Source organism: Trachurus trachurus, assembly GCF_905171665.1.
Source record: "Trachurus trachurus genome assembly, chromosome: 13".
Lineage (NCBI taxonomy): Eukaryota > Metazoa > Chordata > Actinopteri > Carangiformes > Carangidae > Trachurus > Trachurus trachurus.
Genome location: NC_139892.1, coordinates 11,231,404 through 11,245,410, shown reverse-complemented (window position 1 = coordinate 11,245,410; position 14,007 = coordinate 11,231,404). Strand labels below are relative to the sequence as shown.

Sequence of the window (14,007 nt, the reverse complement as noted above, 5' to 3'; positions counted from 1 at the left end):
CGAAAAAAATTAAATAAGTCCATATTTTAAGCTTGTTTGTAGTGGAAGCTCCCAGTGTTGCTCTGCCGGAATCTTGCACGATTTGCGGAGCCGTGAACTGGGTGACACATGCAAAGTAGTGAACTGAGACACAACTGTAACTCAGAGAAGGCACGGAGGACTCTGAAACTTCTCCCAGCCCTTAGTTGACATGAGGGTGAGTAGATAATGAGTGAAATTTGAATTTTGGGTGAACTATCCCTTTAAGTTTTTAGTTACATCATTGATGCATTCAGCCATGTTTCTCTTTTATTTCCATCCGTATTTTTTTTTATTCTTTCCTGGGAAATTGAACTGATTCTGCACAAACATCCTGCATCGTAATAAAAAAAAAAAAAAAGCATCAGCTTCACTACGAACTTCTCTTCTCTTCTAATAGAATATCATCATCATTTTATCAATAATGAAAAGAAAATCATGTAGTCATGGAGTTTGATAATTGATGTTGTGGTTCAGCTCTGGAGTTAAAAGTGGGAGGTCAGCAGCTGGATCCTTTGTGCATGACGCTGAACTCTAGATGGCCTCTTATTGTAGAAGAAAGTGCTTTTATAAATGTGTGTGTGTGAATATGTGAATGTGGCTTGTTGCTAATAAGACTTGAAAGTCCATTTAGCAAACATCCTGAAGTAATTCTTTCTTTTAAATGCTGAGATAAGACAAAATATGTTGTTTTTAATAAAAAAATGATAGAATAATAGTATAATTTGAGCTTATCCATCATTCAAAATTACATTTTTTATCACCTTACACCAATTTTACACAGTTTTTAACTCTGAACTCACTAATTCATTAATTAATTAGGTTTGATAAGTCCCTGTTTTATTTAATGACATCATGTTTAATACTACAATTACAATAAGTGGCAATTAGATTTCATTATGCTGGATGGGCACTTGTGCGACTTGGTATCAGCTATCAGTTACCAACAGTGACGGCTCATTCACGTGCACGTGTGTGTGTGTGTGTGTGTTTTCATTCCTGTCGTCGTTTGTCTAATTGAGCTGAAGGAGGCTCCTCGCTGAGGGATAATTGTTTAAAGCACTCAAGCAGCCCAGCTTCTATAATAATAACAAAACCCATTACTAACCCCCCCCAAATCCAAACCCATAATGCACTGCTGCCAGTACAGCGTCTTTGCATGCGTAATGAGCTCCGAGTAACAGTGTGACTTACTGCACCACCTTGTTAGAGCAGCACTGTGTCCATGTGACTCTTCCTCGGCTCCACAGGAGTCACGTGACCCAGCCCGGATAGATATAGTCATGTGACACGACGAAGTGGGTCAAAACCCATCAGTGAAATTATGCCACACACACATGCACACGCTCACACACTCTCACACGAGTTACTGTAGCATGACAACTCGAGGGACCTAAATGCTGATTAAATGGAGCCGCTCTCCTCCTCCTCCTCCGAACTCTCCGTCTCCTTCCATCTGTCTTCGTCCCCCTCTACTCCTGTCTTTTAGAAATAATGTTGTTTAATCATAAGACAGATGGCAGCGAACCCTCCAGACTCCTGCGTATCAGCTTTGATCAACATCAGACATCGCTACTAAAACGCACATCGACAAACGGCGGCAGCAGCAGCGGCGGTGGCCCATCTGTGCCACTGACTGCGCTCAGGTGGACATGGGCAGGAAGTCTTATTCGGGAGGTCAGACACAATGAGGCTCATTACAGACAGGAAGTGTGGTGTTATGGTTTATTGTTGTTCAAGTGAATATGACCCAAGCTTCAGTGGGAACCTTCCTCTCAGTGATTTCATCAGGCCCGAACACCGGTTGGTCGCTCTTGTTCTCTTATTCTCTCCTATGAAGAGTTGCGTCTAATTTTAAATTTCAGAATAAAGTTCCCACACTTATGAGAAACGCTGTAAAATGCAGAAGCACTTTTCCAGTAAGCTCAGGGACAACTGGTGCTGTACTTCCACCAGGATGTAGCACCACTGCCTTTTTTTTCTTCTTTTTTTGTGTGGTTAATTATTAACGGATGACATTTTTATTAAACCTCCAGGAAATGATAATCCCACCTCAGGTGTCGGGTCAGTGCTGAGCTATAAATAGTGTGAAGTGGTGGTTGAACATACAGTATGAGAGCGGCTCTGGCAGCGTGCGCATGTATTTCTATTTCTAACACGATTTTATCCAGTTGGAACACACACACATGTCCAAGAGATCAGGTGTGTGTGTGTGTGTGTGTGTATGAACTCAGTGACTGCATGTATAAAGGTTTGTATGTTAAGCACAGTCAGGCTCTTATTTTCTAGTTCCTTTGCTCCATTTATCTCATCTTTACTTCTGTGTGAGAACAGTTCCTCCTCATAGACAAGACTCTACACTTTCTCTTCTTCTGCTTTTTTATTTGATTTTCAGTAAAAGGTATCTGTATAGTGTGTGTGTGTGTGTGGGTGTGTTAGTGTAGCGTAGTGTTACCAAAAATATACAGTTTGTACTGTGAAACGTATTTATCTCTCGGCTTTACAGCACATAATCACATTACAAGGAGCACATCACGTAACCACGACCCTTTCAACCCTCCAGAGAGGAGGTGGAGGTCGTGTTTTGCATTTAGAAAAGAAAGAAAAAGGAATAACATCCATGACCAAGATGGTGTTTAGAAATGGATAAACTGCTGTAATCTGTATTACTGACAAAAATGATTCAAATGACGGCGAAAAATAAGAAATTAACCCTTAATTTGACTGAAGGTATTGAGAGTATTTCATGAAACATCCCCATCTTTTTAAAACCAAGCTGTTTTTCCACATCATTTACCGTCTAAAAGCTCAAACACTTGACTCAAACTGTCCGTTGTTTCCCTCTCTCGCGGTCCAGGACTCGGCCAGTCTGAAGGTGCCGTCGTCCTGCACCCCCACGGAGCTGATGGAGCAGGCAGTGAGGAAGTGGCTGACCACCCACGGCCCCGGCCCCGAGGAGGAGGCGTGGAGGGGTCAGTACATCCTGAGGATCAGCCACTGTCTGGAGTTCCTGTGTGGAGACCACCCCCTCATACAGTACAAGGTCAGTCAGAGGCTTCACGTCTATCGATGACGGATTGATCGCCTCACCAGTCAACACACAGACATCAGACAGAGTACAGTAGTTGTTGTTTTCCTGCAGAGTGTCGTGTGACAATAACAACCCAAAAAAAACCTGTTGTGTGATCAGGGTGATGTTGCAAGGTTTCACTGGAAAAGAAAGAAGATGCAGGTGTAAATTAAAAAGCTGAAAGACTCGAGCACAAAGCCAAAATGTCAACAGGCGGTGGATCTGATCTCTGTGTGTTTTCATTGTAAAGTTTCATCACGGAAACAAACATCACATCAAACATCAAACATCAAACATGAACATGAAGCGCATAAAAGCAAAACAACTCTGACAAGTCGACTCAGTGCCCAGTTCACCTCATCATAGTTGCTGTCTGTAGTAGGTCCATCATCCTCTGTGCTTTATGCAAATTTATTTCGTATTTTTAATTAAAAGGTGTGAATGAAGAGTATTAGTCATCTTGGCTGGTTTTCAGAACAGTTAGTGCCATGTTGTAAGTGATAGAAAAACCTGATTAAAAAAATCGTTGGCAATAATGATGATATGATAATAATAATAATAATAATAAGTGCTCGAGGCAGAGCTGAAAATCATTTCTCATGGCAAATATTGAGCCCTGGTATTTCTGTGAGAGCTCTTATTCTTAGATGCTACAGCTGCACAATAAAATAAAATAAAGGCCGAGTGATGAGGGATAAAATGTGTCTCATAATTGTGCAGTGTTGGCTCCATCAGCGTTGTGGTCTGGACCTACTGTATAAATCATTTTCGCTGGAAACATGTTTACATAGTTTGGCAAGACCAAACAAAAAATGACATCATAAACGTATTTCTGCAAAAATTAAATGCAGATTCAATTTTTCCAACTGTAATTGCCATATCTGTGCCAAAGCAATAACAATGTGTTTGTTTGTTTTTATATCATGCAGCCTTATCAGACATCACATCATGCAATCAGGGGTTTTCCCCAACTCAAACTCAAAACCTAATAATAGCTTGAAGGTCATGTTTGTCTGTGGATTTGATTGACTTGACACTTGCCAGACACTCTTATGTGTGAAACCTCAGTCTCTCTACTGTCTCGTCTCTCCTGCTGTGAAGAATGCACACATGCCATTGTCTAGTTTCAGTCGGATTAAGGTGTATACATGCAGAAAAAAACAGTTTCCAATCACATTATCTGGATGTTTTAATCAGATCTGGAGAAGACTGACACTTTAGTTTACCAGTTGAAGACAGATTCAGGCAATAATTCTTTTTTTTTTTTTTTTCAACTGTCATGCATGGAGTATGTAAATCTTTAAATTGGATTTTTTTTTTTTTTGCTAATCCTGGTTGGTTATGTACTTATTTTTTTACAATGTGATTTAAATCATGAAAGTAACACCCTGTGTGTTTTTTTAATCCACGTTCAGCCGTGCATCTTAATTTGGTCAAGAAAAGTGTTGCACTGTTTATTTCACAGCTTCTGTCAGTCAAGGCCTAAATAAATAAAAAAAGAAAATGCACGTAGTTAATCTGTCTCCCTGTCCTGTCCTGTCTCGTCCTGCAGTACATCCGCACGTGCTTGCAGGCCAAGGAGTCTCCACACCTCACCCTGGTCCACACCAGCAACGTCAAAGCCTTGTTCGACAAGGAGATGACGACCATCTCGTCGGTGGTGAGCCGCAAGTCCTCCAACCCACCGTTACCGCTACCTCCCAAGAGAAGGGTTCCCACGGTGAGTCCGCTAAAAACACACCGACTGACTGACTGACTGAGTGAATGAACTTCTCAGTTCTGTGTTGTGGTGAGTTTTGTGTCAGTGATTCACTTATATGCAGGTCAGCTGATTCTTCGTGTAGTACGCCGCTCAGATTTTGTAATTTCCGCTCGCTGGAATTTTTTTCCCTCCCCCCGACTATTTTTATCCGGGACGGGGTCTAACTCAACATAAATCTATATCTAATCTCATGGCTTGCAAAATTTCATCAGCCGTTGTTTGACATCCCAGGAAAATAAAAAGCTGCACATATGAAAATGTTCTCATGTGTTTTAGATAAGAGTCTCTTTTTAATATCTGTGTTTACTGAGCCGTATTCTTGCTGCACTTAAAACGGCCAGAGCTTCACAGTTTTATTGATTCACCAGCACCGGGTGAGGCAGGCAGGGCAGGTGTCGAGGTTTACCCAGCAAACATGTGCTGGCAGCTGCCACCTGGCCTTTTTTATGAGGAGACTGTGTTCTTAGCAGAGCCTGCACTGTCCTGTCCTGTCCTGGTGTTTGCCACGTAGTCGCCATCTCCTCCTCCTCCTCCATCTCCTCCTCCTCCTCCTCCTCCTCCTCACTGCTGCTGCTGCTGCTGCTGCTGCTGCTGCTGCTGCTGCTGCTGCTCTTACAGCACCAGGTTCCCGGTGACATCGCTCCATCCTTTTTTAAATGTCAGGTTGAATTAAATCGACCTTCGTTTGCAAGACTCCTGGGGTTTTATATCCTGATGTCACGCTGACTGGTGAAGTGGTGGCGGTTTGGATGGGAGGAGAGTGGGTAAAATGTATCACATGTGATTTCATAACGTCTCTTCTTTCACCACCTTGTGATTGAATGGTTTGTTGGTGGTTTTTACAGTAAAGTAAAAAAAAAAAAAAAAAAAACAGCCACTAACTTCACCTCACTTCCACATTTACTTGGGATGACTACGTGTGGACTCACTGGACACTGTGATTCAAGGAATTACAAAAGTGTCACAACACTGTGTCGTGATTTATCGTAAATAAATTCAGGCTCCTGAAAAATCTCAGAACTTCAGTCCAAGATGAAATAAAAATCCAAAATAGATGCAGATTAAAGAAGTTTCCTTCATTTTATATGAGATGTTGGTTACTCGTAGTGAAATTATTGTGGAGACAGTTGGTTTGGGCTGAAACTAATAATAAATGTCTTAATATTTTCTTGCCTTTATGTTGAAACTGCAGTGAGAGAGAGAGAGGCGATGACAGGCAGCAAAAGTCCTCTCAATTTCCCAGTGTCACATCTGATTTGTCAGATCAATAGTCCAGAACCGACACGTATTGGATAGTAATAGGAAGATCAGCAAATACTCAGCATGAAGAAGAAGATTTTGTTTTGTTATAGTGTTTTTTTAATGTGAAAGTCACAGTGTCGAGCGAGACAGGAAGTGTGCAGAGAGAGCAGGACGGGATCTGCGACTCAGAAATGGAAACATGGATGATGCGGTCTGAGCTGCCTCCATTAGTCCACAGCTTTACGGACTTTTCGACTAAAACTATCATCCTGTCATCAGTTATAATTTTCAGACTTTTCTCTTTTCACATCGCACTCTCACAATCTGTCATGTCTTCATCACCTCCTGATGAGACAACTGTAACACCTGAACATCTCCTGTGTTTACAGCTCATAATCGCCTGCCAGAGTGTGAACAGCAATTAAGACACAAGATAAAGTTTCATTATTGGTCCTAAAACAGATTTTACTCTTAAAGGGATACTTCACCCAAAATCGATAATTCACCAATTTTCTACTCACCGCCATGCCAAGGAAGGATTTGGAGAACTTTTCGAGTCATCAAAATGGTTTTGTAGATTTTCATATAATGGCGGCGGATAGAGTTCACTTTTGAATCGTCCAAAACACACACTATGAAGCATCCAGATACCTCCATACTGCCCGTCTGTACTGACCCAAGTGTCCTGAAGCCGCCACATGAAAAAGTTGTTCGGAAAAAATGTATTTGATCTCTGTTTTTAGCCTTGTTGTAGTAGTAGCTCCCAGTGGCTGTGGGAGATGCAAGAGATTTGCTGCGAGGTGTTCTTCGTCGCTGTAAACCATTGGATGTACAGTATGATGTAAACACGAACAAACATCTCACGCATTTGCGCAAACACCAACAGAGCCACTGGGATCTCCTGCTACAACAAGGCTAAAAACAGAGATCAAATTATTTGTTTCCCTCCTTGCCCAGAAACATCCCGACTATACCAAAACATCAAAAATCCAGGCAGTAGGAGGAAGGGTGGGCTGAGTAGAAGCCCATGGCTGATGATTAAGCAGGATTTCTTTTGTATAAGTCGATAAATCCTACAGACTCTACCTTTAAAGCCAGTCTTTCTATTCTAGTTCTACGTTATTATGTGTGGACACAAAGATGAAAGAGACCAGGTCCACAGATGTGGTTTCTCTTTTTGAATCCTCCATTTAAAGAGGCATCTTTTTTTTTTTGTATTTTGACCATCCTGAAAGAAACAGGTGGAGGTCAGTGAGTAATGAGCTCACTGTGTGGTTGGATTTACCAGAGAGAGATGAAGAAGCTGTGATTGGCTGCTCCGCTGTCCGGCAGAGGGGGCGATGTGTTGCTGTGACGATACAGTACAGGAAGCTGCACAACTACAGTACAGCCTCGAATCAGACAAGAGGCAAAAATTACACACACTCACATGAGTATTTAAACACATTGGCACACACACACACACACACACACACACACACACAGAGGGAGAGGCAGCGGCAGCACAGTGCAGGAAGTGTGCTGGTTAGTCATATTGGTCGTCTCTAGGTGTCATGTGATGCTGTTTGTCCTGCTGTCTGCTGACCCTCGCAAATCCACTCGGCTTGACATCACAGCGACCTGCGTGACCTCCCACTTTTTTTGCTGTGTGACTCTGTGTGAGTGGGTGTGTGTGGTGAAGACGAAGAAGAAGAAGAAGTACAAGTGGTGTGCTGCTCCAGTTCATATTTTCACACTGCATTATGCTAATTCTTCTCTCTGTGTCTCCCTCTCACTCTCTGTCTCCAGCAAGTACAGACATGTGTGTGGGACGTGTCCTGCCCGTTTAAGATAGTCCTAGTGAATGCCAGCAAGGTGAACGCCGAGGAGACTGCCAAGGTAAACTCCCACTACGTCCAAACACACACACGCAAGAAGCAGACGTTCAGGCTGGATAGATTCACACCAGACCAGAGTTTAAAATCGATGTTTTAAAAAAACATGGGAGATAACAGACATGAGGGCGGATCCAACTGTATTTTAACATTTTATATCCTCCAACACACACAAACACACACACACTAGTGGATCTATAATGATGATTTAACAGTGGAGATTCCCCCCAGATACAAAATCTCACAGGAATTGCATAATCAGAGGAGACTTTGTTAGCAGTAGCCCATTCACTCACCTGTTGCATCCGAAAACGAAGCAACTTTCTGCCCACATCTTTGACTTTGACTTTCATTAAACATAAGAAATGTTGCTCTCGTGTTGGAGCCATGACTCCACCAGCTCATGTTGTTTTTTATATTTTCAATTTGGCACCGTTAGCAGCCATGTTTGTGAGCTGTAAAAGTAGCAACATCCAGGTGGCGGTGTTTCCGTTGGCTCCAACTCGATCATGAGCAGTAAAATCATCATATTGGCACAACACATTTGAAAATTACATGGACAAAAAGTTAGTGATGCGCGATAACTCTTATTCTCCACTGATACTGATAACTGATAACGTCTGCTTCTCATAATGTTTTTAATAGTTTATATACAGACGGACCTGAGGTTAAAACAGGCTTTGATGTAGTGTAAAGATTAATTTAACATTATAGCTCTGCCTCTGACTTAATAAAATAATATAAAACCACTACTGTTGTAATCACAACAAAAACAAGAACAGTTATGACTCTTCAAAAATCTAAATGTATTATTGTTTCAAATCAACTCAGGGGGCAAACAGACTGAAAATGAGCAAAATCAAGGCAATGTTGGCTAATTATAACTGGCTCTAGTAGTCGGCAGAGAAATCTCATTATTGGACTTGGACTTGTATCTTGGCCGATAATTATCCGCCGATATCGGGTCAATAATTATCTGTACTAATAGTTATCATGCATCCCTACAAAAAATCATTGGCAACAAGACACGCCTCCGAAGACCTAAAGCCCTTTAATCATCTAGCTGTGTGTCTTCAGCCTTTTGTTGCTGTTAATATGTCAATGCATGCACAAAACATCTTGAATAAATATCAAATTTAACCCAAAATAAATTTAAAAAATGTTGCCTCACCCATGTTGCACCCTCCACACACTAACCAACCTCCTCTCTCTTCCCTCCAGGTCCAGGTGAGGGCGGGGCTCTTCCACGGCACGGAGCTTCTGTGCAAGCCGGCGGTGAGCAGCGAGAGCAGCGGGCGCTCGGACCACACGTGGAAAGAGCGCACGCTGGAGTTCGACATCTCCGTCTGCGACCTGCCGCGCATGACACGCCTCTGCTTCGCCATCTACGCCGTCATGGACAAGGTCAAGAAGCAGAAGTCGACCAAGAACCCTCACATCAACAAGTACCAGACCATCCGCAAGGCAGGGAAAGTGGTGAGACACTTAAAAATGTAAATGTAACGGCTCCCAAAGTTGGTAACACTTATTGATTAATAATTAATATTATTAATGTGATCCAGCACTACCCTATAGCCTGGGTCAATACCATGGTGTTTGACTATAAAGGCCAACTGAAGACCGGAGATATCAACCTGCACTGCTGGTCGTCGTTTCCAGGTACACACACACACACACACACACACACACACACACACACACACACACACACACACACACACACACACACACACACACACACACACACACACACACACACACACACACACGTATATGCTTATTTTAAAGGGATAGTTCAACATTTTGGCAAATTGGCCCATTTCCATAATCCCTATAGTCATAGCAGTAGGTTCGTTTCCTTTAATTGTCGGTGCAAGCTATTTTTAGAACGGCGGAGCAGAGCCGCGAGCTGCTCAGAGCTACGCTACGGAGGCTAATGGGATTTCTTGGTTTCCCCCATCAAACTCATCAAATACACAATCCAACAACTCCAAAATGCTCTGGTGGACAAGTTGTGACCTGAACATTCACCACGCTATGAAATAATAACAGAACGTTACCAGACAGAGTTGTTTTAGAGGGAAATTCAGAGACTGCTTGCCGAAAAACGGCAACGGGAACACACATCAGCGGTTTTGCATGAATTTGCCTCTAAAACAGCTCTGTCTGGTAACGTTCCGTTATTATCTCATAGCGTGGTGAATGTGCAGGTGACAACTCGTCCACCAGAGCGTTTTAGAGTTGTTGGATTGTGTATTTGATGAGTTTGATGGGGGAAACCAAGAAATCCCATTAGCCTCTGTAGCGTAGCTCTGAGCAGCTTGCCGTTCTAAAAATAGCTTGCACCGACAATTAACGGTAACGAATCTCCTCCTAAAACTATAGGGATTATGGCAATGGGCCAATTTGCCAAAATGTTGAACTACCCCTTTAAGTCTACACATATAATTAGATTTAACTGAGCTCCCTGCCACCATCCAGTGAATTCATGTGTGTGTGTCCGTGTGTGTTTTGCCCAGACGAGCTTGAAGAGATGCTGAACCCCATAGGAACCATTCAGAACAACCCGTACACTGAGAACGCTACATCACTGTACATCAGCTTCCCGGAGTACTCGTCGCACCCCATCGTCTTCCCCCCCTTCGACAAGGTTGGCCCGCCCTGAATGTTTAAAAACAAAACAACACGCATAGCACACAAATCAAGCGTGTGTGTATGATTGTGTGATTGAACCACACTGGGTGTAGACAATAGGACGACATCTTTGTGACCTTTATGTTTTTGTTTTTTTTAAACACTTGACTGCAGTTGAATTTGCCAGCGCCGTGCCGTAGTGCTCTTCATAATGGTACCTGGTGATTATGATGAAGTGGCGGCTGTTAGCATGAAAGGATCAGGACGTGCTCGGCCTACTTAATGCGCCCAATCTGGCAGCGATGTATCAGTGTGTGTGTGTCTGTGTGTTTGTGTGTGTGTGTGTTTGCACTCACTCATATATTGTTCACTCACTTTTCTTAATTTTTTTTTATTTCTTTCTTGTAGATACTGGAAAAAGCTGCAGAGCTCCTCAGAGCAAATGACTGTGTACCCATGGTGAGTCGATGTAAAGGGTGGGTGTGGTTGGGTGCAGTGTGCGTGTGCGTGCCCAAACATTTTCATGCATACACATGAAATTCAGGTCTTGTAGCTTATTTTTATTACAGTATCTATTTGGCCTCCTACACCAACCCTCCCACCCTCCGTATACACAGTCTAAACACACACATACTTGCAAGTACACTGCCTCAAACACACACACACTCTTCTGGTTTCTCATTGTTATCATGCTGGCAGGGTGTTGCAAAAAAAAAAAAAAAATCTTTTGAAATACCCCATCAGAACTCATACTTGTGTGTTTTCCTGTCTCGCTGCCCCTCGTCTCAGAAACCCACTGGGCTCTGGGCGTGTCGCTGCCACTTACATAATCGTGTGTTATGCAGCGGTCATGTCTGAACGCAGCCCTTTAACGTGAGGTGTAATAATGTGTGAAACTGGGATTATCACAGATTTATAAGGTTATGTTTGTGTTGTTGTTGTTTTTTTTGCTTTTTTAACTGAATGTCACTTTGAGGATTAGCGGGCAGGTCCTCACAGCTCCATCTGTGCTGATCCTGTGTACATAAAGTTTGTTTACATTCGTATTATTGGCTCATGTGTCCCATTTTAAATCAGAGGACATACAGTTTGTTGGCTGTAGTGTTCATGGTCGAGGCTGGTGCACTCCTGCCATCTAGTGGCTGTTTGCCGTAACCGCTCTGCTCTGCTCTTCATCTTCATCCTCGTCTCGTCCTCCTCCTCAGGGTCGCGGGGGGAAGAAGTTCCACATCGAGCTGAAGGAGATCATGGAGCGCGACCCGCTGTCTCAGCTGTGTGAGAACGAGAAGGATTTAATCTGGACACTACGTGGCGACTGTTGGGAGAATTTCCCTCAGTCGCTGCCCAAGCTGCTACTCTCCGTCAAGTGGAGCAAACACGAGGACATGGCCCAGGTCAGTCCTCTATGACCTCCATAACCGGCTTGTTTTTCTTTTCTTTCTTTCTTTTTTTTACATGTTGCAAGCTAAAACAATACGTTTAATTCACATCTTTGTATTTTTAATGTGATGTTTAAAAAAAAAAAATTCCACCATTCCGTGAGCTCTTTAATGTGATAAAATTATTATTATGATTTTTGTACCCCAGTAATAGTATAATAATCATAATAACAACAAAAGACATGGATTCTTTGTCTAAAACTTAAAGTTATTAAAAATAGGAGTATTATAGGAGTAATGGGAGAACTGTGGGGAAAAAAGAGTGAATTTTTACTCCAAGTAGGTGTACTTCTTCTTTCAGAATAACTGCAATAAAGCAAAACAAAGTTCACATTTTGATGCAGTTCTAAAGTATTTCTAATTTCTGATATATTTTCAGTCAAAAATATAGATATCTATATTTTGTGCTGGTTAAAATGCCACACTAAACAATGTGTGATATATTATCTTTAAATATCCAACTGTTTTAGCTCTGTAACTGTTATTTCCTGTTTTTTGCAGCTACACCTTTGGCAGAGAAAAGTTATATTGATTTTTTTCCTTACCATTTTATATATCAGCCTTGAATTTAAAAAAAAAAAAAGGCATCTATTGTGTGTTTTCAGCTGCAGGCGCTGCTTCAGATTTGGCCCAAACTGAGTCCCAGAGACGCTCTGGAGCTCCTGGACTTCAACTACCCTGACCAGTATGTCAGAGAATACGCTGTGTGCTGTCTGCGAGATATGAGGTAAACACACGTCCACACCCACACGCAGACACGTTATATAACCCGACGGTTGCTCTTCCTTTCACACTCAAGCTTCTGCATTTATAACATCCACTGTCACCCAGAGCACCTTGCTACATGTTGCCCTGCTTCCTGCTGCTGTATTGTATTAAAAACTGAGTGGACGAGTTACTGTCACACACACGATCATGATCGTTTAAAATCCAAATTAAAACTTAAAATCACAACCAGGCCTCTGTTTCTTTCTCTCGGTCTCTCTGACCCGTCCTGTCTCTGTCCTCCCCAGTGACGAGGAGCTGTCTCAGTACCTGCTACAGTTGGTGCAGGTGTTGCGTTACGAGCCGTACTATGACTGCGCCCTCACCCACTTCCTGCTGGAGCGCGCCCAGGGAAACCGCAAGATAGGACACTTCCTCTTCTGGCATCTGCGGTGCGTACACACTAGTGCGTCTGAGGTTTACACGTCTGCATGTGTTTGTTAGCACGTTGGAGAGAGAGGGAGAGAGAGAGGGAAAGTTAAATGTGAATACACAACATGCTGTACGAGTCTTCTGAAGGCGGCTGCTCTCTGCTGCCCCCCGCAGGTCGGAGATCCACATGCCAGCTGTTTCAATCCAGTTTGCCCTCATCCTGGAAGCCTACTGCAGAGGCAGCATCCCTCATATTGAGGTCCTAAAGAAACAGGTACATCATTTTTATGGTTCTTTGTTTTGCCTCAAGAGGTTTTGTCTCATTCCTCACAGCTCGGACTTTTGTTCTCCTGGTCCCTGCTGCAGCTGCGGTCTATTGTTAACCCTGCTTGGACTAGATTTATGGTATTTTTAGCTCGCTGACCTTTGGCCTCGACGCTGTCGGTTCTGACAGTCACTCCTCGGGACGCTTCCTCCTACTTCCTCGTCAGCGTATAGTCATTTATCTGACCATGTCCTGTTTTGAAAAGAGCGAGCAGTGCTGACGCGGTCCATTAGACGTCGGTATCGGGGATGAATAATTCAGATATTGACATTATCTTCTTCTGTGTGGACCAGGTGGAGGCGCTTAGTAAGCTAAAGTCAGTCAACGAGTTAATCAAGCTGGGAACCACCAAAACCGCCCGGAGCAAGACCAAGGAGGCCATGCTGACCAAGGAGGCCATGATGACCTGTCTGAGGCAAAGCGGCTACTCTGAGACTCTGTCGGACCTGCACTCGCCGCTCAACCCCAACATCCTGCTGTCAGGAATCAAGTAAGATGCTTTAATG

General features: G+C 43.0%; 1 protein-coding gene across 3 annotated transcripts in view; it reads left to right on the top strand.

Annotated features, from left to right (window-relative positions):
• The window catches only part of pik3cb (phosphatidylinositol-4,5-bisphosphate 3-kinase, catalytic subunit beta), a 65,383-nt gene that overhangs the window by 40,330 nt on the left and 11,046 nt on the right, over window positions 1–14,007 (top strand). For all 3 annotated transcript variants that reach the window (XM_083985514.1, XM_083985515.1, XM_083985516.1), the window contains 12 exons: window positions 2,876–3,061; window positions 4,641–4,808; window positions 7,881–7,970; window positions 9,188–9,442; window positions 9,529–9,625; window positions 10,486–10,616; window positions 11,009–11,059; window positions 11,806–11,994; window positions 12,645–12,766; window positions 13,053–13,196; window positions 13,351–13,450; window positions 13,795–13,991. In XM_083985514.1, the coding sequence (XP_083841640.1) occupies window positions 2,876–3,061; window positions 4,641–4,808; window positions 7,881–7,970; window positions 9,188–9,442; window positions 9,529–9,625; window positions 10,486–10,616; window positions 11,009–11,059; window positions 11,806–11,994; window positions 12,645–12,766; window positions 13,053–13,196; window positions 13,351–13,450; window positions 13,795–13,991 (1,730 nt within the window). The remainder of the gene's footprint in view (window positions 1–2,875; window positions 3,062–4,640; window positions 4,809–7,880; window positions 7,971–9,187; window positions 9,443–9,528; window positions 9,626–10,485; window positions 10,617–11,008; window positions 11,060–11,805; window positions 11,995–12,644; window positions 12,767–13,052; window positions 13,197–13,350; window positions 13,451–13,794; window positions 13,992–14,007) is intronic.